This window comes from Melospiza georgiana, chromosome 32 (genome assembly GCF_028018845.1).
Source record: "Melospiza georgiana isolate bMelGeo1 chromosome 32, bMelGeo1.pri, whole genome shotgun sequence".
In the NCBI taxonomy this organism is placed as follows: Eukaryota; Metazoa; Chordata; class Aves; order Passeriformes; family Passerellidae; genus Melospiza; species Melospiza georgiana.
Window position 1 is genome coordinate 341,971 of NC_080461.1, and position 22,542 is coordinate 364,512.

The 22,542-nt window shown below is 62.4% G+C and overlaps 3 protein-coding genes and 1 long non-coding RNA gene across 4 annotated transcripts in view; 2 read left to right on the forward strand and 2 right to left on the reverse strand.

The window, feature by feature from the left end:
- Positions 1–863: 863 nt before the first annotated feature.
- Positions 864–2,977, forward strand: PCP2 (Purkinje cell protein 2; the record flags this gene model as incomplete). Its single annotated transcript, XM_058042582.1, has 4 exons — positions 864–908; positions 975–1,086; positions 1,825–1,958; positions 2,942–2,977. Coding segments are annotated over 4 exons (297 nt in total), but the record flags the coding sequence as incomplete, so codon positions are not given.
- A 2,636-nt stretch (positions 2,978–5,613) lies between these two features.
- LOC131095030 (uncharacterized) lies at positions 5,614–7,500 on the reverse strand. The gene is made up of 3 exons (XR_009115827.1): positions 7,034–7,500; positions 6,829–6,914; positions 5,614–5,763 (listed from the first exon to the last, which is right to left on the reverse strand). It is a non-coding gene; the product is annotated as an uncharacterized LOC131095030 (long non-coding RNA).
- A 457-nt stretch (positions 7,501–7,957) lies between these two features.
- On the reverse strand, positions 7,958–12,615 carry LOC131095028 (protein PET100 homolog, mitochondrial). Its single transcript, XM_058042623.1, has 4 exons — positions 12,547–12,615; positions 9,997–10,083; positions 9,505–9,537; positions 7,958–8,244 (listed from the first exon to the last, which is right to left on the reverse strand). The coding sequence occupies exons 1-4, from the start codon at positions 12,571–12,573 to the stop codon at positions 8,185–8,187; spliced, it is 207 nt and encodes a 68-aa protein (XP_057898606.1). The 5' UTR covers positions 12,574–12,615; the 3' UTR covers positions 7,958–8,184.
- Positions 12,616–12,795: 180 nt separating this feature from the next.
- Positions 12,796–22,542, forward strand: part of XAB2 (XPA binding protein 2) — a 45,052-nt gene continuing 35,305 nt past the window's right edge. Inside the window, exons 1-3 of the mRNA XM_058042624.1 lie at positions 12,796–13,024; positions 16,536–16,684; positions 20,928–21,051. Of these exons, the coding sequence (XP_057898607.1) occupies positions 12,797–13,024; positions 16,536–16,684; positions 20,928–21,051 (501 nt within the window). The 5' untranslated portion in view covers position 12,796. The remainder of the gene's footprint in view (positions 13,025–16,535; positions 16,685–20,927; positions 21,052–22,542) is intronic.

Sequence of the window (22,542 nt, forward strand, 5' to 3'; positions counted from 1 at the left end):
TTTTGGGGGTTCCCTGTTTTTTGGGGGTTCACTGTTTTTGGGGGGCTCCCTGTCTTGGGGGGGGTTCCCTGTTTTGGGGGTTCCCTGTTTTTGGGGGGTTCACTGTTTTTGGGGGGCTCCCTGTCTTGGGGGGGGTTCCCTGTTTTTGGGGGGTTCCCTGTTTTTGGGGGTTCCCTGTTTTTGGGGGGTTCACTGTTTTTGGGGGGCTCCCTGTCTTGGGGGGGGTTCCCTGTTTTTGGGGGTTCCCTGTTTGGGGGGTTCCCTGTTTTGAGGGGTTCCCTGGTTTTGGGGGGCTCCCTGTTTTTGGGGGGGCTCCCTGTTTGTTTTGGGGGGTTACCTGTTTTGGGGGTTCCCTGTTTTTTTGGGGGGTTCCCTGTCTTGGGGGGGGGTTCCCTGTTTTTGGGGGTTCCCTGTTTGGGGGTTCCCTGTTTTGGGGGGTTCCCTGTTTGTTTTGGGGTTCCCTGTTTTTGGGGGTTCCCTGTTTGGGGGATTCCCTGTTTTGGGGGGTTCCCTGTTTGTTTTGGGGTTCCCTGTTTTTGGGGGGCTCCCTGTGTTTGGGGGGCTCCCTGTGTTTGGGGGGTTCCCTGTTTGTTTTGGGGGGTCCCTGACACGTTGATCCCCACAGGGGGGGTCCCCAGAAGGGGGCTCCCCAGAACAGGGGGGGTTCCCTGTTTGGGGGGTTCCCTGTTTGTTTTGGGGGTTCCCTGTTTTGGGGGGTTCCCTGTTTTGGGGTTCCCTGTTTTTGGGGGTTCCCTGTATGTTTTTGGGGGGTCCCTGACAGGTTGATCCCCACAGGGGGGGTCCCCAGAAGGGGGCTCCCCAGAACAGGAGGGGTTCCCTGTTTTGGGGTTCCCTGTTTGTTTTGGGGTTCCCTGACACGTTTATCCCCACAGGGGGGGTCCCCAGAAGGGGGCTCCCCAGAACAGGAGGGGTTCCCTGGTTTTGGGGGGTCCCTGACAGGTTTATCCCCACAGGGGGGGTCCCCAGAAGGGGGCTCCCCAGAACAGGAGGGTTTCTTCTCGCTGCTGAGCTCCGTGCAGGGAACGCGCATGGACGAACAGCGCTGCAGCCTGGGGGGGGGCACCGGTGAGAGACGGACGGACGGACGGACGGACAGACGGGGGAAAGACACGGGACAGAGGGGACAGAGGGACAGAGGGGACAGGGAGGGGACAGAGGGACAGGGAGGGGACAGAGGGACAGGGAGGGGACAGAGGGACAAGGAACAGGCGGACAGAGGGACAGAGGGACAGAGGGACGGGGAGGGGACAGAGGGACAGGGAGGGGACAGAGGGACAGAGGGATAAGGAACAGGCGGACAGAGGGACAGAGGGACAGAGGGACAGGGAGGGGACAGAGGGACAAGGAACAGGCGGACAGAGGGACAGAGGGACAGAGGGACAGGGAGGGGACAGAGGGGACAACGTGGGGGACACGCGGGTGAGGGGACACGGGGGGGAAATGCGGGTACGGGGGGACAGAGGGGACAGACGGACACAGGGACAGAGGGACAGAGGGGACAGAGGGACAGACGGACACAGGGACAGACGGACAGACGGACAGAGGGGGTGGCACCGCTGAGGGGACACCGGCGGGGGGGTCAGGGGACACCAGGGATGGGCACGGGGGGGGGCGGGCCCCGAGGTGCCCACGGTGACCCTGGGCGCTCCCTGGGTACCCCCTGTGACCATGCCCGTCCTGGGTACCCCCTGGGTGCCCATGTGGTGCCCCCCGTGACCGTGCCCCCCCCCCGAGGTGCCCATGTGGTGCCCATGTGGTGCCCATGGGGTGCCCCCCGTGACCGTGCCCCCTGCCCTGGCACAGGAGGGGCATCGGAGCCGCCCCCCCCCGAGCTGGCATCGCTGCTGGACATGGTGGCGAGCACGCAGGGCCGCAGGATGGACGAGCAGCGCCTGCCCGTGCCCAGGCTGCCCGGCTTTGGCACGGGGGGCACGCAGGTGGGCACGGGGGGCACCTGAGAGGGTATTGGGGTGTACACAGACACTGCCCGTGCCCAGGCTGCCCGGCTTTGGCACGGGGGGCACGCAGGTGGGCACGGAGAGGGTATCTGTACACAGACTGCCCGTGCCCAGGCTGCCTGGCTTTGGCACGGGGGGCACGCAGGTGGGCACCGGGGGGGCACAGGGGGTATCTGAGGGGGTACAGACACTGCCAGTGCCCAGGCTGCTGGGCTTTGGCACCGGGGGGCACAGGTGGGCACGGGGGGGGCACAGGAGGGGTACCTGAGGGTACCTGGGGGGCGTTGGCACCGGGGGGGCACAGGTGGGCACGGGGGGGGCACAGGAGGGGTACCTGAGGGTACCTGGGGGGCTTTGGCCAAAGGGGGCACAGGTGGGCACGGGGGGGGGTCTCTAAGTCGGGGGGCACGCAGGTGGGCACAGAGAGCTTCAGTGGGTACCTGGGGGCACAGGGTGGTCGCAGGTGGGCACGGGGAGGGCACGGGGTGGTACCTGGGGGGGCCTTGGCACTGGGGACATTTGGGGGCACCCAGGGTGGGCATTTGGGGCTGGGGGCATTTGGGGACACCCGGGGGGGCACTGGGGACATTTGGGGACACCCGGGGGGGCACTGGGGACATTTGGGGGCACCCAGGGTGGGCATTTGGGGCTGGGGACATTCGGGGGCACCCAGGGTGGGCACTGGGGACATTTGGGGGCACCTGGGGGGGCACTGGGGACATTTGGGGGCACTCCCAGGGTTCGGGGGCACTTGGGGACACCCATGGGGGTCTGGGGACATTTGGGGGCACCCGTGGGGGTCTGGGGACATTTGGGGGCACCCAGGGTGGGCATTTGGGGCTGGGGGCATTTGGGGATACCCAGGGTGGGCACTGGGGACATTTGGGGGCACCCAGGGCGGGCATTTGGGGCTGGGGGCATTTGGGGGCACCCCCTGAGTGCCCGTCCCGCTGTGCCCGCAGGACTGAGAGCCCCGGACACCCCCAGGAGCCCCCAGAGCCCCCCCAGGACCCCCCAAGGACCCCCCAGGACACCCCAGGACACCCCAGGACACCCCGGCCCCGCTGAGCCCCCAATAAAGGCCCGAGCACCAGGGTGGCACCGACAATGGGGACAGGGGGGCATTGAGGTGGCACCAAGCGGGGGACGGGGGGGCATTGAGGTGGCACCGAGGATGGGTACAGGGGGCATTGAGGTGGCACCGGGGGTGGCACCAAGCGGGGACAATGGGGACAGGGGGACATTGAGGTGGCACTGAGGGTGGCACCGAGCGGGGACAATGGGGACAGGGGGACATTGGGTGGCATTGATGGGGGCATTGGGGCCAGGGTGGCACCGGGGCTGGCACCGAGCGGGGATATGGAGACAATGGGGGGGCGCTGAGGGTGGCACCGAGCGGGGACAGGGGGTGGCACCAGGGGTGGCACCGAGCGGGGACAGTGGGGGGCATTGAGGGTGGCACTGGGGGGGGCACTGACACCTCTGGGGGTGGCATCGGGAGTGAGTGACACCCATGGGGACATTGGGGACACGGGGGTGGCACCGGGGGTGACACTGGGCAGTGGTTGGCACTGGGGCTGGCACCGGGGGTGGCACCCGTGGGGACCCTGGGGACACGGGGGTGGCACTGGGGGTGGCACCGACACCTCCGGGGGTGACACTGGGGGTGGCATCGAGGGTGGCACCGGGCAGGGAGGTGGCACCAAGGAACACCCACAGCACTCCGGTGACATTGAGGGACACAGGACGCCCGCGGGGGTGGCACCAGGGGACACCGAGGGGCACAGGGGACACCGAGGGACGGCAGTGCCACCCTGGGGACGCCCCGGTGCCACCCTGCGGGCAGAGCCAGCGCCGTTTATTGGGGTGGGGACAGCCGGGGGTGGCACGCGTCCCCAAAGGTGTCCCTGATGCGTCACACACACATTGTCACACGTGTCACACACGCATTGTCACACGTGTCACACAGACATTGTCACACGTGTCACACACGCATTGTCACATGTGTCACACACGTGTCCCCAGCAGCACGGGGACGCGGGGGTGGCCACGTGGCCGCGGTGGCATCAGGAGAGGAGGACACGTGTCCCCTGTGCCACCCACACGGGCACAGCCCCGGCCACGGGGGGCATCAGCGGGGACAGCGAGGGACAGCGGGCGCTGGCATTGTCACCTGGCACCAACACTGGCACCAACACAGTCAGTGTGTGACACGGCTGCTGCCACTGTCCCCTTTGTCACCAACACTGTCACCAACACAGTCACAGCGATGCCACCAACTGGTGTCACTGTCTCTTGTCACCAACACGGTGACAGTGAGTGACAGCGGCTGCTGTCTCCTGTCGCCAACATTGTCATCAACAGTGTCACCAACACAGCCACAGCGAGTGACACCGGCTGCTGTCATTGTCACCAACACTGTCACACTGTGTGACACTGGCTGCTGTCATTGTCACCAACACGGTCACACTGTGTGACACCGGCTGCTGTCACTGTCACCAACACGGTCACACCGTGTGACACTGGCTGCTGTCACTGTCACCAACGCTGTCACACTGTGTGACACTGGCTGCTGTCACTGTCACCAACACTGTCACACTGTGTGACACTGGCTGCTGTCATTGTCACCAACACGGTCACACTGTGTGACACCGGCTGCTGTCACTGTCCCCTCTGTCACCAACACTGTCACCGATACACTCACAGTGAGTGACAGTGGGTACTGCCATTGTCACCTGTCATCAACACGGCCACAGCAGGTGACAGCTGGTGCTGTTGTCATTGTCACCAACAGGTCACAGTGTGTGACACTGTCTGCTGTCACTGTCCCCTCTGTCACCCACACTGTCACCAACACACTCACAGCGCGGTTGTCCCTTCTGTCACCAACACCACAGTGACACCAGCTGCTTTCACTGTCACCAACACGGTCACACTGTGTGACACCAACGATTGTCCCCTGTGTCACCAACACAGCCACAGTGACACTGACTGCTTTCACTGTCACCAACGCAGTCACAGCGTGTGACACCAACGATTGTCCCCTGTGTCACCAACACAGCCACAGTGACGCCATTGGGTGCTGTCACTGTCCCCTGTCCCCAGCGCGGTCACGGCGATGGCAGCAGGCATTGTCACTGTCCCCTGCCACCAACAGGGTCACAGCAACGCCATCAGGCACTGTCACTGTCCCCTCTATGATCAACACTGCCACAGTGATGCCATCGATGCCATCAGCTGCTGTCACTGTCCCCTTTGTCACCAACACTGCCACAGCGAGTGACACCGGCTGCTGTCACTGTCACCAACACGGTCACACTGTGTGACATCAGCTGCTGTCACTGTCCCCTTTGTCACCAACACTGCCACACTGAATGACACCGGCTGCTGTCACTGTCCCCTTTGTCACCAACACTGCCACAGTGAGTGACACCGGCTGCTGTCATTGTCCCCTTTGTCACCAACGCTGCCACAGTGAGTGACACCGGCTGCTGTCACTGTCACCAACACAGCCACAGCGAGTGACATTGGCTGCTGTCACTGTCACCAACATGGTCACACTGTGTGACACTGGCTGCTGTCACTGTCACCAACACGGTCACACTGTGTGACACCGGCTGCCCTCCCCTGTCACCAACGCTGTCACCCACACAGCCACAGCGAGTGACACCGGCTGCTGTCATTGTCCCCTTTGTCACCAACACTGCCACAGTGAGTGACACCGGCTGCTGTCACTGGCACCAACACGGTCACACTGTGTGACACCGGCTGCTGTCACTGTCCCCTCTGTCACCAACACTGTCACCGATACACTCACAGTGAGTGCCAGCGGGTACTGCCATTGTCACCTGTCATCGGCACGGGCACAGCAGGTGACAGCTGGTGCTGTTGTCATTGTCACCAACAGGTCACAGTGTGTGACACTGTCTGCTGTCACTGTCCCCTCTGTCACCCACACTGTCACCAACACACTCACAGCGTGTGACACCGGCTGTTGTCCCCTCTGTCACCAACACCACAGTGACACCAGCTGCTTTCACTGTCACTAACACGGTCACACTGTGTGACACCAACGATTGTCCCCTGTGTCACCAACACAGCCACAGTGGCGCCATTGGGTGCTGTCACTGTCCCCTGTCCCCAGCGCGGTCACGGCGATGGCAGCAGGCATTGTCACTGTCCCCTGCCACCAACAGGGTCACAGCAACGCCATCAGGCACTGTCACTGTCCCCTCTATGATCAACACTGTCACAGTGATGCCATCGATGCCATCAGCTGCTGTCACTGTCCCCTTTGTCACCAACACTGCCACAGCGAGTGACACCGGCTGCTGTCACTGTCACCAACACGGCCACAGCGAGTGACACCGGCTGCTGTCATTGTCCCCTTTGTCACCAACGCTGCCACATTGAGTGACACCGGCTGCTGTCACTGTCACCAACACGGTCACACTGTGTGACATCAGCTGCTGTCATTGTCTCCTTTGTCACCAACACTGCCACAGTGAGTGACACCGGCTGCTGTCACTGTCCCCTTTGTCACCCACACAGCCACAGTGAGTGACACCGGCTGCTGTCATTGTCCCCTTTGTCACCAACGCTGCCACATTGAGTGACACCGGCTGCTGTCACTGTCACCAACACGGTCACACTGTGTGACATCAGCTGCTGTCACTGTCCCCTTTGTCACCAACACTGCCACAGCGAGTGACACCGGCTGCTGTCACTGTCACCAACACGGTCACACTGTGTGACATCAGCTGCTGTCACTGTCCCCTTTGTCACCAACACTGCCACAGCGAGTGACACCGGCTGCTGTCACTGTCCCCTTTGTCACCAATGCTGTCACCCACACAGCCACAGGGTGTGACACCGGCTGCTGTCACTGTCACCAACATGGTCACACTGTGTGACATCAGCTGCTGTCACTGTCCTCTCTGTCACCAACACTGTCACAGCAATGCCATTGATGCCATTGTCACTCATCCCCTTTGTCACCAACACAGCCACAGTGAGTGACACCGGCTGCTCTCCTCTGTCACCAACGCTGTCACCAACATAGCCACAGGGTGTGACACTGGCTGCTGTCACTGTCACCAACACGGTCACACCGTGTGACACCGGCTGCTGTCATTGTCACCAACACGGTCACACTGTGTGACACCGGCTGCTGTCACTGTCACCAACACAGCCACAGGGTGTGACACCGGCTGCTCTCCCCTGTCACCAACGCTGTCACAGCAATGCCATCGATGCCACCGGCTGCTGTCGCTGTCCCCTTTGTCACCAACGCTGCCATGGCGATGGCACCAGGACGCTGCCACTGTCCCCTGCCACCAACAGGGTCACAGCGATGCCATCGACTGCTGCCACTGCCGTGTGCCACAACGGCCGTGTGTCCCTGCTGTCCCCTCAGGCCTGGGTCCCACGGTGGCCGTGTCCCCACGGTGTCACTGCCGTGTCCCCACGGTGTCACCATGTCCTCGCTGTCCCCTCAGGCCTGGGTCCCACGGTGGCCGTGTCCCCACGGTGTCACTGCCGTGTCCCCACGGTGTCACCATGTCCTCGCTGTCCCCTCAGGCCCATGTCCCCACGGTGGCCGTGTCCCTGGTGTCACCGCCGTGTCCCTGCTGTCCCTTCAGGCCTGTGTCTCCATGGTGGCCGTGTCCCTTGATGTCACTGCTGTGTCCCACGGCGTCACCGCCATGTCCTCGCTGTCCCCTCAGGCCTGGGTCCCATGGTGGCCATGTCCCTTGGTGTCACTGCCGTGTCCCCACTGTCCCCTCAGGCCTGTGTCCCCACGGTGGCCGTGTCCCTGGTGTCACTGCAGTGTCCCCACGGTGTCACCGTGTCCCCACTGTCCCCTCAGGCCTGTGTCCCCACGGTGGCTGTGTCCCTGGTGTCACTGCCGTGTCCCTGGTGTCATTGCCGTGTCCCCATGGTGGCCATGTCCCTGGTGTCACTGTCGTGTCCCCACGGTGGCCGTGTCCCTGGTGTCCCTGCAGTGTCCCCACGGTGTCACCGTGTCCCCGCTGTCCCCTCAGGCCTGTGTCCCCACAGTGGCTGTGTCCCTGGTGTCACTGCAGTGTCCCCACGGTGTCACCGTGTCCCCGCTGTCCCCTCAGGCCTGTGTCTCCATGGTGGCCGTGTCCCTGGTGTCCCTGCAGTGTCCCCACGGTGTCACCGCCGTGTCCCCGCTGTCCTCTCAGGCCTGGCTCCCCTTCCTCTCCCGCAGCCGCTGCTTCAGCTCAGCCATGGCCTGGCGCTGAGGGGACACAGACAGTGAGGGGACAGGGACACAGGGACAGGGACAGGGACACAGGGACAGTGAGGGGACAGGGACACAGGGACAGGGACACAGGGACAGTGAGGGGACAGGGACACAGGGACAGGGACACAGGGACACAGAGACAGGGACACAGGGACAGTGAGGGGACAGGGACACAGGGACAGGGACACAGGGACAGTGACACAGGGACACAGAGACAGGGACAGGGACACAGGGACAGGGACAGGGACACAGGAACAGTGAGGGGACACAGGGACAGGGACACAGGGACAGTGAGGGGACAGGGACACAGGGACAGGGACACAGGGACACAGAGACAGGGACACAGGGACAGTGAGGGGACAGGGACACAGGGACAGGGACACAGGGACACAGAGACAGGGACACAGGGACAGTGAGGGGACAGGGACACAGGGACAGGGACACAGGGACAGTGACACAGGGACACAGAGACAGGGACAGGGACACAGGGACAGGGACAGGGACACAGGAACAGTGAGGGGACACAGGGACAGGGACACAGGGACAGGCACACAAAGACAGGGACACAGGAAAAGTGACAGGGACACAGGGACACAGGGACAGAGGCACAGGGACAGTGACAGGGACACAGGGACACAGGGACAGAGGCACAGGGACAGTGAGGGGACAAGGACACAGGAACAAGGACACAGGGACAGGGACAGAGACAGTGACACGGGGACAGGGACACAGAGACAGGAACAAGGACACAGGAATAGTAACAGAGACAGCGACAGTGACACAGTGACAGGGACAGTGACAGTGACACAGGGACAGGGACACAGAGACAGTGACACAGGGACAGGGACACAGAGACAGTGACACAGTGACACAGGGACAGTGACAGTGACACAGGGACAGGGACACAGAGACAGTGAGGGGACAGGGACAGTGACACAGGGACAGGGACAGTGACAATGACACAGGGATAGGGACACAGGGACAGGGACACATGAATAGTGACAGGGACAGTGACAGTGACACCGGGACACAGTGACAGTGACACAGTGAGGGGACAGGGACACAGGGACAGTGACAGTAACACAGGAACAGGGGACAGTGACAGGGACACAGTGAGGGGACAGGGACATGGGCACAAGGACAGAGACGGGGACAAGGACAGGGATGGGGATAGGGTCAGAGCACAGCAGGGACACGAGGACACATTGGGGACATTGGGGACATTGGGGACAGTTGGGGACATTGGGGTCTCACCCGTTCCGGGGTGTCCGGCGGGAAAAGCTCCCTCTGCAAAGAGAGCGAGTCAGGGGAGGGGACAGCGGGGACACCGAGGGGCCACGTGTCCCCAAGGGTCCCAGGTGTGTCCCCACGTGTCCCCAAGGGTCCCCACGTGTCCCAGGGGTGTCCCCACGTGTCCCCAAGGGTCCCCACGTGTCCCAGGGGTGTCCCCACATGTCCCCAAGGGTCCCCAGGTGTCCCAGCTGTGTCCCACGTGTCCCCAAGGGTCCCCAGGTGTGTCCCTGCAGTGTCCCAGGTGTCCCAGGGTGTCCCAGGTGTCCCCAGGTGTCCCTGCAGTGTCCCCAGGGTGTCCCAGGTGTCCCCAGGGTGTCCCAGGTGTGTCCCTGCAGTGTCCCAGGTGTGTCCCTGCAGTGTCCCAGGTGTGTCCCCAGGGTATCCCAGGTGTCCCCAGGTGTCCCCAGGGTGTCCCTGCAGTGTCCCCAGGTGTCCCCAGGTGTCCCCGCCCACCTTGCGCTCGATCACGTGACGCTGGAAGAGCTCGGCCTGGTTGGAGACCCAGAACATGGCAATGGGGAAGGACAGGTACAGGAACATCTGGGACAGGGACACCTGTGTCACCTGTGTCACCTGTGTGACCCCTGTCACACCTGAGTGTCACCTGTGTGTCACCTGTGTCACCTGTGTCACACCTGAGTGTCACCTGTGTGTCACCTGTGTCACCTGTGTGTCACCTGTGTGACTCCTGTCACACCTGAGTGTCACCTGAGTGTCACCTGTGTGACCCCTGTCACACCTGAGTGTCACCTGTGTGTCACCTGTGTAACCTGTGTCACACCTGAGTGTCACCTATGTGACCCCTGCCACACCTCAGTGTCACCTGAGTGTCACCTGTGTCACCTGTGTGACCCCTGCCACACCTGAGTGTCACCTGTGTGACCCCTGTCACACCCGAGTATCACCTGTGTGTCACCTGTGTCACCTCTGTCACACCTGAGTGTCACCTGTGTCACCTGTGTGACCCCTGTCACACCTGAGTATCACCTGTGTGTCACCTGTGTCACCTCTGTCACATCTGAGTGTCACCTCTGTCACACCTGAGTGTCACCTGTATGTCACCTGTGTCACCCCCCAGACCCAGAACATGGTCACAGGGAAGGACAGGTACAGGAACATCTGACAATGACACCTGAGTGTCACCTGCCCTGTCACCTGCCCTGTCACCTGAGCGTCACCTGTGTGTCACCTGTGTCACACCTGTGTCACTTGAGTGTCACCTGTGTCACCTGTGTGACCCCTGTCACACCTGAGTGTCACCTGAGTGTCACCTGTGTGACCCCTGTCACCCCTCAGACCCAGAACATGGCCAGGGGGAAGGACAGGTACAGGAACATCTGGGACAGGGACAGCTGTGTGTCGCCTGTGTCACACCTGTGCCACTTGAGTGTCACCTGTGTGTCACCTGTGTCACCCCCCAGACCCAGAACATGGTCACAGGGAAGGGCAGGTACAGGAACATCTGACAATGACACCTGAGCGTCACCTGCCCTGTCACCTGAGCGTCACCTGTGTGTCACCTGTGTCACACCTGTGTCACCTACCCTGTCACCTGAGTGTCACCTACCTTGTCACCTGTGTCACACCTGTGTCACTTACCCTGTTACCTGAGTGTCACCTGTGTGTCACCTGTGTCACACCTGTGTCACTTGAGTGTCACCTGTGTGACCCCTGTCACACCTGAGTGTCACCTGAGTGTCACCTGTGTCACCCCTGTCACACCTGAGTGTCACCTGTGTGACCCCTGTCACACCTGAGTGTCACCTGAGTGTCACCTGTGTGACCCCTGTCACCCCTCAGACCCAGAACATGGCCAGGGGGACAGACAGGTACAGGAACATCTGGGACAGGGACACCTGTGTCACGTACCCTGTCACCTGGGAGTCACCTGTGTCACAGTTGTGTCCCCTGTATCACCCGTGTGCCACCCACCCTGTCACCTGTGTCACCCCCCAGAGCCAGAACACGGCCATGGGGAGAAACAGAGAGACACAGCTGGGACAGGGGCACCAGTGTCACCTGTGTCACCTGAGTGCCATCAGCGTGTCACCTGGGAACCGCCCACGTCACCTCCTGTGCCACCAATGAACGTCCCCCGTTCCTGCCCCGCCCATTACTCTCACCCCCCATTCCCATCCCCCATTCCCGTTCCCATCCCCCATCCCCGTTCCCATCCCCATCCCCCATCCCCATCCCCCATTCCCATTTCCCATTCCTATCCCCCATCCCCATCCCCCATCCCCCATTCCCATCCCCCATTCCCATTCCCATTCCCATTTCCCTTCCCATCCCCATTCCCATTCTCTCATTCCCATTCCCCATCCCTATTCCCCTTCCCCATTCCCATCCCCCATCCCCATTCCCCATTCCCATTCCCCATTCTCATTCCCATTCCCACCCCCATTCCCCACCCCCATCCCCCGTTCCCATCCCCCGTTCCCATTCCCATTTCCCCATTCCTCATTCCCCATTCCCATCCCCCATTCCCATTCTCTCATTCCCATCCCCCATTCCCACCCCCATTCCCATTCCCCATTCCCATCCCCCATTCCCACCCCCATTCCCATTCCCATCCCCCATTCCCATCCCCCGTTCCCATTTCCATGCCCCCATTCCCCACTCCCCATTCCCATTCCCCCATTCCCATTCCCATCCCCATTCCCATTCTCTCATTCCCATTCCCATTCCCCTTCCCCCATTCCCATTCCCCATTCCCATTCCCATCCCCCATTCCTATCCCCCATCCCCCATTCCCGTTCCCCATTCCCCACCCCCATTCCCATTCCCATCTCCATTCCCCTTCCCCCATTCCCATTCCCCATTCCCATTCCCATTCCCATTCCCATTCCCCATCCCCCATCCCCCACTCCCATTCCCATTTCCATTCCCATCCCCATCCCCCATCCCCATCCTCCATTCCCACCCCCACTCCCATTCCCATTTCCATTCCCCATCCCCGTTATCCCGTTCCAGTTCCCGTTCTCCCGTTCCCGCCCCTCGCACCCTCAGGATCTCCAGCTTCACCCCCATGGCTCCTCCGGGCCCCTCACGCTTCCGCCTCCACCAACCCCGCAACACCGCCAATCCCCATTGGCCGCACCACCAGCACCGCCGCACTCTATTGGCTGAGCGCGCCGCTGAGGGGGCGGAGCGAAACTGCGATTGACCAATGAGAAGCGAGCGCGGGAAGGACGGAAGTGGAAGCGCCGGAAGTGCGTGCGGCGCGCCGGAAGTGAGGGAGCAGCGCGGGGAAATGGCGGCGGCTGAGGCGGCGATGGCGGCGCGGGAGGAGCCGCCGGGAGCGGGAGCGGGAGCGGTGCCGGGCCCGGAGCAGCAGCAGCAACCGGGAGCCATGGAGGAACCGGCAGCCTTGGAGGAACCGGCAGCCATGGAGGGAGCGGGGCCGGCGGGGGAAGCGGGGCCCGCAGCGGCGGCGGATCCCGGAGCGGGGCCGGGCCCGGAGCGGCCTGAGCTGTGCTTTGTGAGTGCGGGGCTGGGCCTCGTGTCACCCCCTGTCCCCTCCTGTCACCTCCTGTCACCTCCTGTCACCTCCTGTTTCTCTCTGTCATCTCCTGTCCCCATTGTCAGCTCTTGTCCATTCCTGTCACCCCCTGTCCTTTCCTGTCACATTTTGTCCCCTCCTGTCCCCTCCTGTCCCCTCCTGTCCCCTCCTGTCACCTCCTGTTTCTCTCTGTCACCTCCTGTCCCCATTGTCAGCCTTTGTCCATTCCTGTCACCCCCTGTCTTCTCCTGTCACATTTTGTCACCTCCTGTCCCCTCCTGTCCATTCCTGTCCCCTCTTGTCACTCCCTGTCACCTCCTGTCACCTCCTGATCCCTTTTGTCACCCCCTGTACCCCCCATCACCTCCTGTCCCCCGTTGTCACCTCTTGTCCATTCCTGTCCTTTCCTGTCACGTTTTGTCACCCTCTGTCCCCTTCTGTCCCCTCCTCTCCAGCTCTGTCACCTCCTGTCACCCCCTTTTCCCTTCCTGCCACCCCCTGTCCTCTCCTGTCCCCTCTTGTCACCCCCTGTTCCCTCCTGTCCCCTCCTGTCGCTTTTTGTCACCTCCTGTCCCCATCCCTGCCCCATCCTCGTCCCCTCTGGTGTCCCTGTCCCCAACCCCTCCCCCAGCCACATTTCTGTGTCCCTGTCCCCTCTCATGTCCCCATGTCCCTGTCCTCGTGTCCCTTTGTCCCTGTCCCTTCCTGTCCCCTCCTGTCCCCATGTCCCTGTCCCTTTGCTCCTGTCCCCCTGTCCCCATCCTTGTCCCCTTCCTGTCCCTGTCCCCTCCCTGTCCCCTCTGTGTCCCTGTCCCCATCCCTGTCCCCTTCCTGTCCCCTTGCTGTCCTCTCCCTGTCCCTGTCCCCTTCCTGTCCCTGTCCCCTCTCCCTCTGTCCCTGTCACCGCTGGTTTCTGTCCCATCCCCTCCCCCCATCCTGGTCCTTTTGTCCCCCCCTGTGTCCCCTGGCTGTCCCTGCTGTCCCCTGTGTCCCCTCTGCTGTCCCCTCTGCTGTCCCCTCTGCTGTCCCCTGTGTCCCCTGGCTGTCCCCTTGTGTCCCCTCTGCTGTCCCCTGTGTCCCCTGTGTCCCCTGCTGTCCCCTGTGTCCCCTCTGCTGTCCTTGCTGTCCCTGCTGTCCCCTGAGCCCAGGAGGAAGTGCCCTGTGCTGTGTGTCCCCTGTCACCTGTCCCCTGTCACCTGTCCCCCGGCCCTGTCCCCTCTGTCCCTCTCTTTCTTGTCCCTGTCCCCACCCCTGTCCCTGTCCCTGTTCCCTCTGTCCCTTGTCCCCTGTCCATGTCCTTGTGTCCCCTGTCCCTGTGTCCCTCCAGGAGGATGAGGAGGAGCTGTCCCTGTCCCCAGAGTGTCCCCTGAGTGTCCCCGTGTCCCCTCAGGAGAGGAAGGAGGACGTGTCCCCTGAGTGTCCCCTCAGTGTCCCCCCAGGAGGAAGAGGAGGTGCAGCCCGAGGAGGAGCTGTCCGTGTGTGTGTCCCCAATGTCCCTGTGTGTGTCCCCAGTGTCCCCTGAGTGTCCCCAATGTCCCCAATGCAGGAGGAGAGGAGGTGCAGCACGAGGAGGAGCTGTCCCCTCAATGTCCCCAATGTCCCTGAGTGTGTCCCCAATGTCCCTGACTGTCCCCAGTGTCCCCGAGTGTCCCCAGTGTCCCCATGCAGGAGGAAGAGGAGGTGCAGCACGAGGAGGAGCTGTCCCTGTGTGTGTCCCCAATGTCCCTGTGTGTGTCCCCTGCCCCTGACTGTCCCCAATGTCCCCATGCAGGAGGAGGAGGAGGTGCAGCACGAGGAGGAGCTGTCCCTGAGTGTGTCCCCAATGTCCCTGTGTGTGTCCCCAATGTCCCTGTGTGTGTCCCCAATGTCCCTGAGTGTGTCCCCTGTCTCTCAGTGTCCCCAATGTCCCCTCAGGAGGAAGAGGAGGTCCAACACGAGGAGGAGCTGTCCCTGTGTGTGTCCCCAATGTCCCTGACTGTCCCCAATGTCCCTTCAGGAGGAGGAGGAGGTGCAGCACGAGGAGGAGCTGTCTCTGTGTGTGTCCCCTGTCCCTGACTGTCCCCAATGTCCCCAATGCAGGAGGAGGAGGAGGTGCAGCACGAGGAGGAGCTGTCCGTGTGTGTGTCCCCAATGTCCCTGTGTGTGTCCCCAATGTCCCTGTGTGTGTCCCCAATGTCCCCTGAGTGTCCCCAATGTCCCTGTGTGTGTCCCCAATGTCCCCTGAGTGTCCCCAGTGTCCCTGTGTGTGTCCCCAATGTCCCCTGAGTGTCCCCAATGTCCCCAATGCAGGAGGAGAGGAGGTGCAGCACGAGGAGGAGCTGTCCCCTCAATGTCCCCAATGTCCCTGAGTGTCCCCGATGTCCCTGTGTGTGTCCCCAATGTCCCTGTGTGTGTCCCCAATGTCGCTGTGTGTGTCCGCAATGTCCCTGACTGTCCCCAATGTCCCTGTGAGTGTCCCCAATGTCCCTGAGTGTCCCCAATGTCCCCTCAGGAGGAAGAGCAGGTCCAGCACGAGGAGGAGCTCCTCGGGATCCTCTCAATGACCCAAATGTCCCTGAGTGTCCCCAATGTCCCTGTGTGTGTCCCCAATGTCCCTGTGTGTGTCCCCTGTCTCTCAATGTCCCCTGTGTCCCCCCAGGAGGAGGAGGAGGTGCAGCCCGAGGAGGAGCTGTCCCTGTGTGTGTCCCCAATGTCCCTGTGTGTGTCCCCAATGTCCCTGTGTGTGTCCCCAATGTCCCTGTGTGTGTCCCCTGTCCCTGACTGTCCCTGTTTGTCCCCATGCAGGAGGAGGAGGAGGTGCAGCACGAGGAGGAGCTGTCCGTGTGTGTGTCCCCAATGTCCCTGAGTGTGTCCCCAATGTCCCTGTGTGTGTCCCCAATGTCCCTGAGTGTGTCCCCTGTCTCTCAGTGTCCCCAATGTCCCCTCAATGTCCCTGTTTGTCCCCATGCAGGAGGAGGAGGAGGTGCAGCACGGGGAGGAGCTGTCCCTGTGTGTGTCCCCAATGTCCCTGTGTGTGTCCCCATTGTCCCTGAGTGTGTCCCCAATGTCCCTGAGTGTGTCCCCAATGTCCCTGAGTGTGTCCCCTGTCTCTCAGTGTCCCCAATGTCCCCTCAATGTCCCTGTTTGTCCCCAATGCAGGAGGAGGAGGAGGTGCAGCACGAGGAGGAGCTGTCCCTGAGTGTGTCCCCAATGTCCCTGAGTGTGTCCCCAATGTCCCTGTGTGTGTCCCCAATGTCCCTGTGTGTGTCCCCTGTCCCTGACTGTCCCCAATGTCCCCATGCAGGAGGAGGAGGAGGTGCAGCACGAGGAGGAGCTGTCTGTGTGTGTGTCCCCAATGTCCCTGAGTGTGTCCCCTGTCTCTCAGTGTCCCCTCAATGTCCCTGTTTGTCCCCATGCAGGAGGAGGAGGAGGTGCAGCACGAGGAGGAGCTGTCCCTGTGTGTGTCCCCTGTCCCTCAGTGTCCCCAATGTCCCTGTTTGTCCCCATGCAGGAGGAGGAGGAGGTGCAGCACGAGGAGGAGCTGCTCCGGAACCCGTTCTCGGTGCGGGGGTGGCTCCGTTACGCGCAGGCCCGGCAGCGCGGGCCCCGCCCCCGCCTCAACCAGATCTACGAGAGAGCCCTGAGGGAGCTGCCCGGCAGGTACGGGCACACCTGGGGGGGCATGGGCACACCTGGGGGGGCATGGGCACACCTGGGCACACCTGAGAGCCCTGAGGGAGCTGCCCGGCAGGTACGGGCACACCTGGGGGGGCATGGGCACACCTGGGGGCACCTGGGCACACCTGAGAGCCCTGAGGGAGCTGCCCGGCAGGTACGGGCACACCTGGGGGGCTATGTGACACACCTGGGGGCACCTGGGCACACCTGAGAGCCCTGAGGGAGCTGCCCGGCAGGCATGGGCACACCTAGGGGGGCATGGGCACACCTGGGGGCACCTGGGCACACCTGGGGCCATGGGCACACCTGAGAGACCTGAGGGAGCTGCCCGGCAGGTACAGGCACACCTGCAGCACCTGGGCACACCTGGGGGGCATGGGCACACCTGGGGGCACCTGGGCACACCTGGAGGGGCATGGGATACACCTGAGAGCCCTGAGGGAGCTGCCCGGCAGGTACGGGCACACCTGGGGCACCTGGGGGGGCATGGGCACACCTGGGGGGGCATGGGACACACCTGGGGGCACCTGGGCACACCTGAGAGCCCTGAGGGAGCTGCCCGGCAGGTACGGGCACACCTGGGGCACCTGGGGGGGCATGGGACACACCTGGGGGCACCTGGGCACACCTGGGGCACCTGGGCACACCTGAGAGCCCTGAGGGAGCTGCCCGGCAGGTACAGGCACACCTGGGCACACCTGGGGCACCTGGGGGGGCATGGGCACACCTGGGGGCACCTGGGCACACCTGGAGGGGCATGGGATACACCTGAGAGCCCTGAGGGAGCTGCCCGGCAGGTACGGGCACACCTGGGGGGGCATGGGCACACCTGGGGGCACCTGGGCACACCTGGAGGGGCATGGGATACACCTGAGAGCCCTGAGGGAGCTGCCCGGCAGGTACGGGCACACCTGGGGCACCTGGGGGGGCATGGGCACACCTGGGGGGGCATGGGACACACCTGGGGGGGCATGGGACACACCTGGGGGCACCTGGGCACACCTGAGAGACCTGAGGGAGCTGCCCGGCAGGTACAGGCACACCTGGGGCACCTGGGCACACCTAGGGGGGCATGGGCACACCTGGGGGCACCTGGGCACACCTGAGAGCCCTGAGGGAGCTGCCCGGCAGGTACGGGCACACCTGCAGCACCTGGGCACACCTGGGGGGGTATGGCACACACCTGGGGGCACCTGGGCACACCTGGGGGCACCTGGGCACACCTGAGAGCCCTGAGGGAGCTGCCCGGCAGGTACGGGCACACCTGCGGCACCTGGGCACACCTGGGGGGCTATGGGACACACCTGGGGGCACCTGGGGGGGCATGGGACACACCTGGACACACCTGAGATACACCTGAGAGCCCTGAGGGAGCTGCCCGGCAGGTACAGGGGCACCTGGGCACACCTGGGGGGGCATGGACACACCTGAGATACACCTGAGGGTACCTGGCAGCACTGGAAATACACCAGGGGCACCTGGAATTCATGTGGGCACACCTGGGATACACCTGGCATGGGCACACCTGGGGGGGCATGGGCACACCTGAGATACACCTGAACACACCTGGGGGCATCTGGGGCACACCTGGGAGCAGCTGGGGCACACCTGGGATACACCTGAACACACCCGGGGGCATCTGGGCACACCTGGGATACACCTGGGGTACACCTGGGCACGCCTGGGATACACCTGGCATGGGCACACCTGGGGGGGCATGGGCACACCTGAGATACACCTGAACACTCCTGGAGGCATCTGGGCACACTTGGGAGCAGCTGGGGCACACCTGGGATACACCTGAACACACCTGGGGGCACCTGGGGTACACCTGGGATACGTCTGGGGTACACCTGAACACACCTGGGGTACACCTGGGCACACCTGGGGTACACCTGAACACACCTGGGATACACCTGGGCACACCTGGGGTACACCTGAACACACCTGGGGTACACCTGGGCACGCCTGGGGGCACCTGGATTCCACTGGGGCCATTTGGGAGCACCTGTGGGAACACTTGGGGCAGGTGTGACTGAGGCGTCAGGGGTGCCAGGTGGCCCAGATGACACCGATGACAGGTGTGACAGGTGACAGGTGTGACAGGTGTGACAGGTGACAGGTGTGACAGGTGTGTCACCTGTGTCCCCAGTTACAAGCTGTGGTACCAGTACCTGTGTCAGGTGTGTCAGTGATGTGGGTGACATGTGTGACAGGTGTCAGGTGTGACGTGTGTGTCACCTGTGTCCCCAGGTACAAGCTGTGGTACCAGTACCTGCAGCAGGGGTGTCAGGTGTGTCAGTGACACTGGTGACAGGTGACCCTGGTGACACCTGTGTCACACCTGTGTCCCCATTCCAGTTACAAGCTGTGGTACCAGTACCTGCAGCAGGTGTGACAGGGGTGTCTGTGACACTGATAACAGGTGTCACACCTGTCACACCTGTGTCACACCTGCGTCACGCCTGTGTCCCCAGTTACAAGCTGTGGTACCAGTACCTGTGATAGGTGTGTTGGGGGTGTCAGGGATGTTGGGGGACAGGTGTGACAGGTGTGTCAGTGACACTGATGACGGGTGTGACAGGTGACAGGTGTGTCCCCTCTGTCCCCAGGTACAAGCTGTGGTACCGGTACCTGTGTCAGGTGTGCCAGGGGTGTCAGTGACAGTGGTGACAGGTGTGACAGGTGACAGGTGTGTTCCCATTCCCGTTACAAGCTGTGGTACCAGTACCTGTGACAGGTGTGTCAGGGGTGTCAGTGACAGTGGTGACAGGTGACAGGTGTGACAGGTGACAGGTGACAGGTGTGTTCCCATTCCCGTTACTAGCTGTGGTACCAGTACCTGTGACAGGTGCGTCAGGGGTGTCGGTGACACTGATGACAGGTGTCACACCTGTGTCACACCTGTGTCCCCAGTTACAAGCTGTGGTACCAGTACCTGTGATAGGTGTGTTGGGGGTGTCAGGGGTGTTGGGTGACAGTTGTGACAGGTGTGTCAGTGACACTGATGACGGGTGTGACAGGTGACAGGTGTGTCCCCTCTGTCCCCAGGTGCAAGCTGTGGTACCAGTACCTGTGTCAGGTGTGTCAGGGGTGTCAGTGACAGTGGTGACAGGTGTGACAGGTGACAGGTGTGTTCCCATTCCCGTTACTAGCTGTGGTACCAGTACCTGTGACAGGTGTGTCAGGGGTGTCGGTGACACTGATGACAGGTGTCACACCTGTCACACCTGTGTCACGCCTGTGTCCCCATTCCCGTTACAAGCTGTGGTACCAGTACCTGTGACAGGTGTGTCAGGGGTGTGTTGGGCGACAGGTGTGTCAGTGACACTGATGACAGATGTGACAGGTGTGTCCCCTGTGTCCCCAGTTACACGCTGTGGTACCGGTACCTGCGGCAGGTGTGTCAGTGACGTGGATGACATGTGTGACAGGTGTGACAGGTGACAGGTGTGCCCCCTCTGTCCCCAGGTACAAGCTGTGGTACCAGTACCTGCGGCAGGGCTGTCGGGTGTCAGTGACACTGGTGACAGGTGACAGGTGTGGCAGGTGACAGGTGTGTCCCCATTCCAGTTACAAGCTGTGGTACCAGTAGCTGCAGCAGGTGTGTCAGGGGTGTCAGTGACACTGATGACAGATGTGACAGGTGTGACAGGTGACAGGTGTGTCCCCATTCCTGTTACAAGCTGTGGTACCAGTACCTGCAGCAGGGGTGTCAGGTATGTCAGTGACACTGATGATGGGTGTCACACTTGTGTCACACCTGTGTCACACCTGTCCCCAGTTACAAGCTGTGGTACCAGTTCCTGTTTCAGGGATGTCGGGGCTGTCAGGTGTGTCAGTGACACTGATGACAGGTGTCACACCTGTCACACCTGTGTCACACCTGTGTCACACCTGTCACACCTGTGTCACACCTGTGTCACACCTGTGTCACACCTGTCACACCTGTGTCCCCAGTTACAAGCTGTGGTACCAGTACCTGTGATAGGTGTGTTAGGGGTGTTGGGTGACAGGTGTGTCAGTGACACTGATGATGGGTGTCACACCTGTGTCACACCTGTGTCACACCAGTGTCACACCTGTCACACCTGTGTCCCCAGTTACAAGCTGTGGTACCAGTACCTGCAGCAGGTGTGACAGGGGTGTCAGTGACACTGATGACAGGTGTGACAGGTGACAGGTGTGACAGGTGACAGGTGTGACAGGTGTGTCCCCATTCCAGTTACAAGCTGTGGTACCAGTACCTGCGGCAGCGCCGGGCCCAGGTCAAAGGTCGCTGTCCCTCTGACCCCGCCTTCGAGGAGGCCAACGCCGTGCACGAGAGAGCGCTGGTGTTCATGCACAAGGTGAGACACACCTGGGGACATGGGGACACCTGGAGGTGTGAGGGGACACCTGGGGGGACATGGGGACACCTGGGACACCTGGGGACATGGGGACACCTGGGGGTGTGAGGGGACAACGCCGTGCACGAGAGAGCGCTGGTGTTCATGCACAAGGTGAGACACACCTGGGGACATGGGGACACCTGGGGACACCTGGGGACATGGGGACACCTGGAGGTGTGAGGGGACACCTGGGGGGACATGGGGACACCTGGGACACCTGGGGACATGGGGACACCTGGGACACCTGGGGGTGTGAGGGGACACCTGGGGGTGTGAATGGACAATGCCGTGCACGAGAAAGTGCTGGTGTTCATGCACAAGGTGAGACACACCTGGGGACATGGGGACACCTGGGACACCTGGGGGTGTGAGGGGACACCTGGGGACACCTGGGGGGACATGGGGACACCTGGGGACACCTGGGGGTGTGAGGGGACACCTGGGGGTGTGAGGGGACAATGCTGTGCACGAGAGAGCGCTGGTGTTCATGCGCAAGGTGAGACACACCTGGGGACACCTGGGGACATGAGGGGACAGCTGGGGATGTGGTGACACCTGGGGGGACAGCTGGGGGTGTGGGGACACCTGGAACACCCAGAGCCATGGGATAGCTGGGGGGGACACCTGGGGACATGGAGACACAGGACACAGGTGATGGGGACATGAGGGACATAGGATGCAGGTGATGGGCACACGGGACATGGGGACACGAGTGGGACATGGGGACACAGGGCAGGGAGGTGACGGGGACATAGCGGGGACGTGGGGGACAGGAATGGGACGTGGGGACACAGAGAGGACATGGGGACACGAGAGGGACACAGGGCAGGGAGGTGATGGGGACACAGAGGGGACATGGGGACATGAGAGACACAGGTGATGGGCACACAGAGGGGCAATGGGGACGTGGGTGGGGCAGTGGGGACACAGGACATGGGGACATGGGACCAGGTGATGGGGACATGAGGGGGACGTGGTGGGGACAAGCACAGAGGGGGCACAGGGCACAGGGGACACGAGGGGCAGTGGTGACACGGGGTTTGGGGACATGGGGCACAGGGGACACGGGGTTTGGGGACACGGGACACGGGGCACAGGGGACATGGGGCACAGGTGACACGGAGTTTGGGGACATGGGGCACAGGTGACACGGGGTTAGGGGACATGGGGCACAGGGGACATGGGGCACAGGTGACAGGGGGCACAGGTGACACGGGGTTTGGGGACATGGGGCACAGGGGACCCGGGCTTTGGGGACACGGGGAGGGCACTGCCACCCTGGGGCGGCTCCACCCCCTCCTGGACAGCGGATCACAGCTGGGTGGGGTCACTGCGGTCCACGGTGTCCCCAATGTCCCCATTGCTGTCCCCATGTCCCCAGTGTCCCCTGGCTGTCCCCAGTGTCCCCGTTAATGTCCCCAGTGTCCCCATTGGTGTCCCCATTGATGT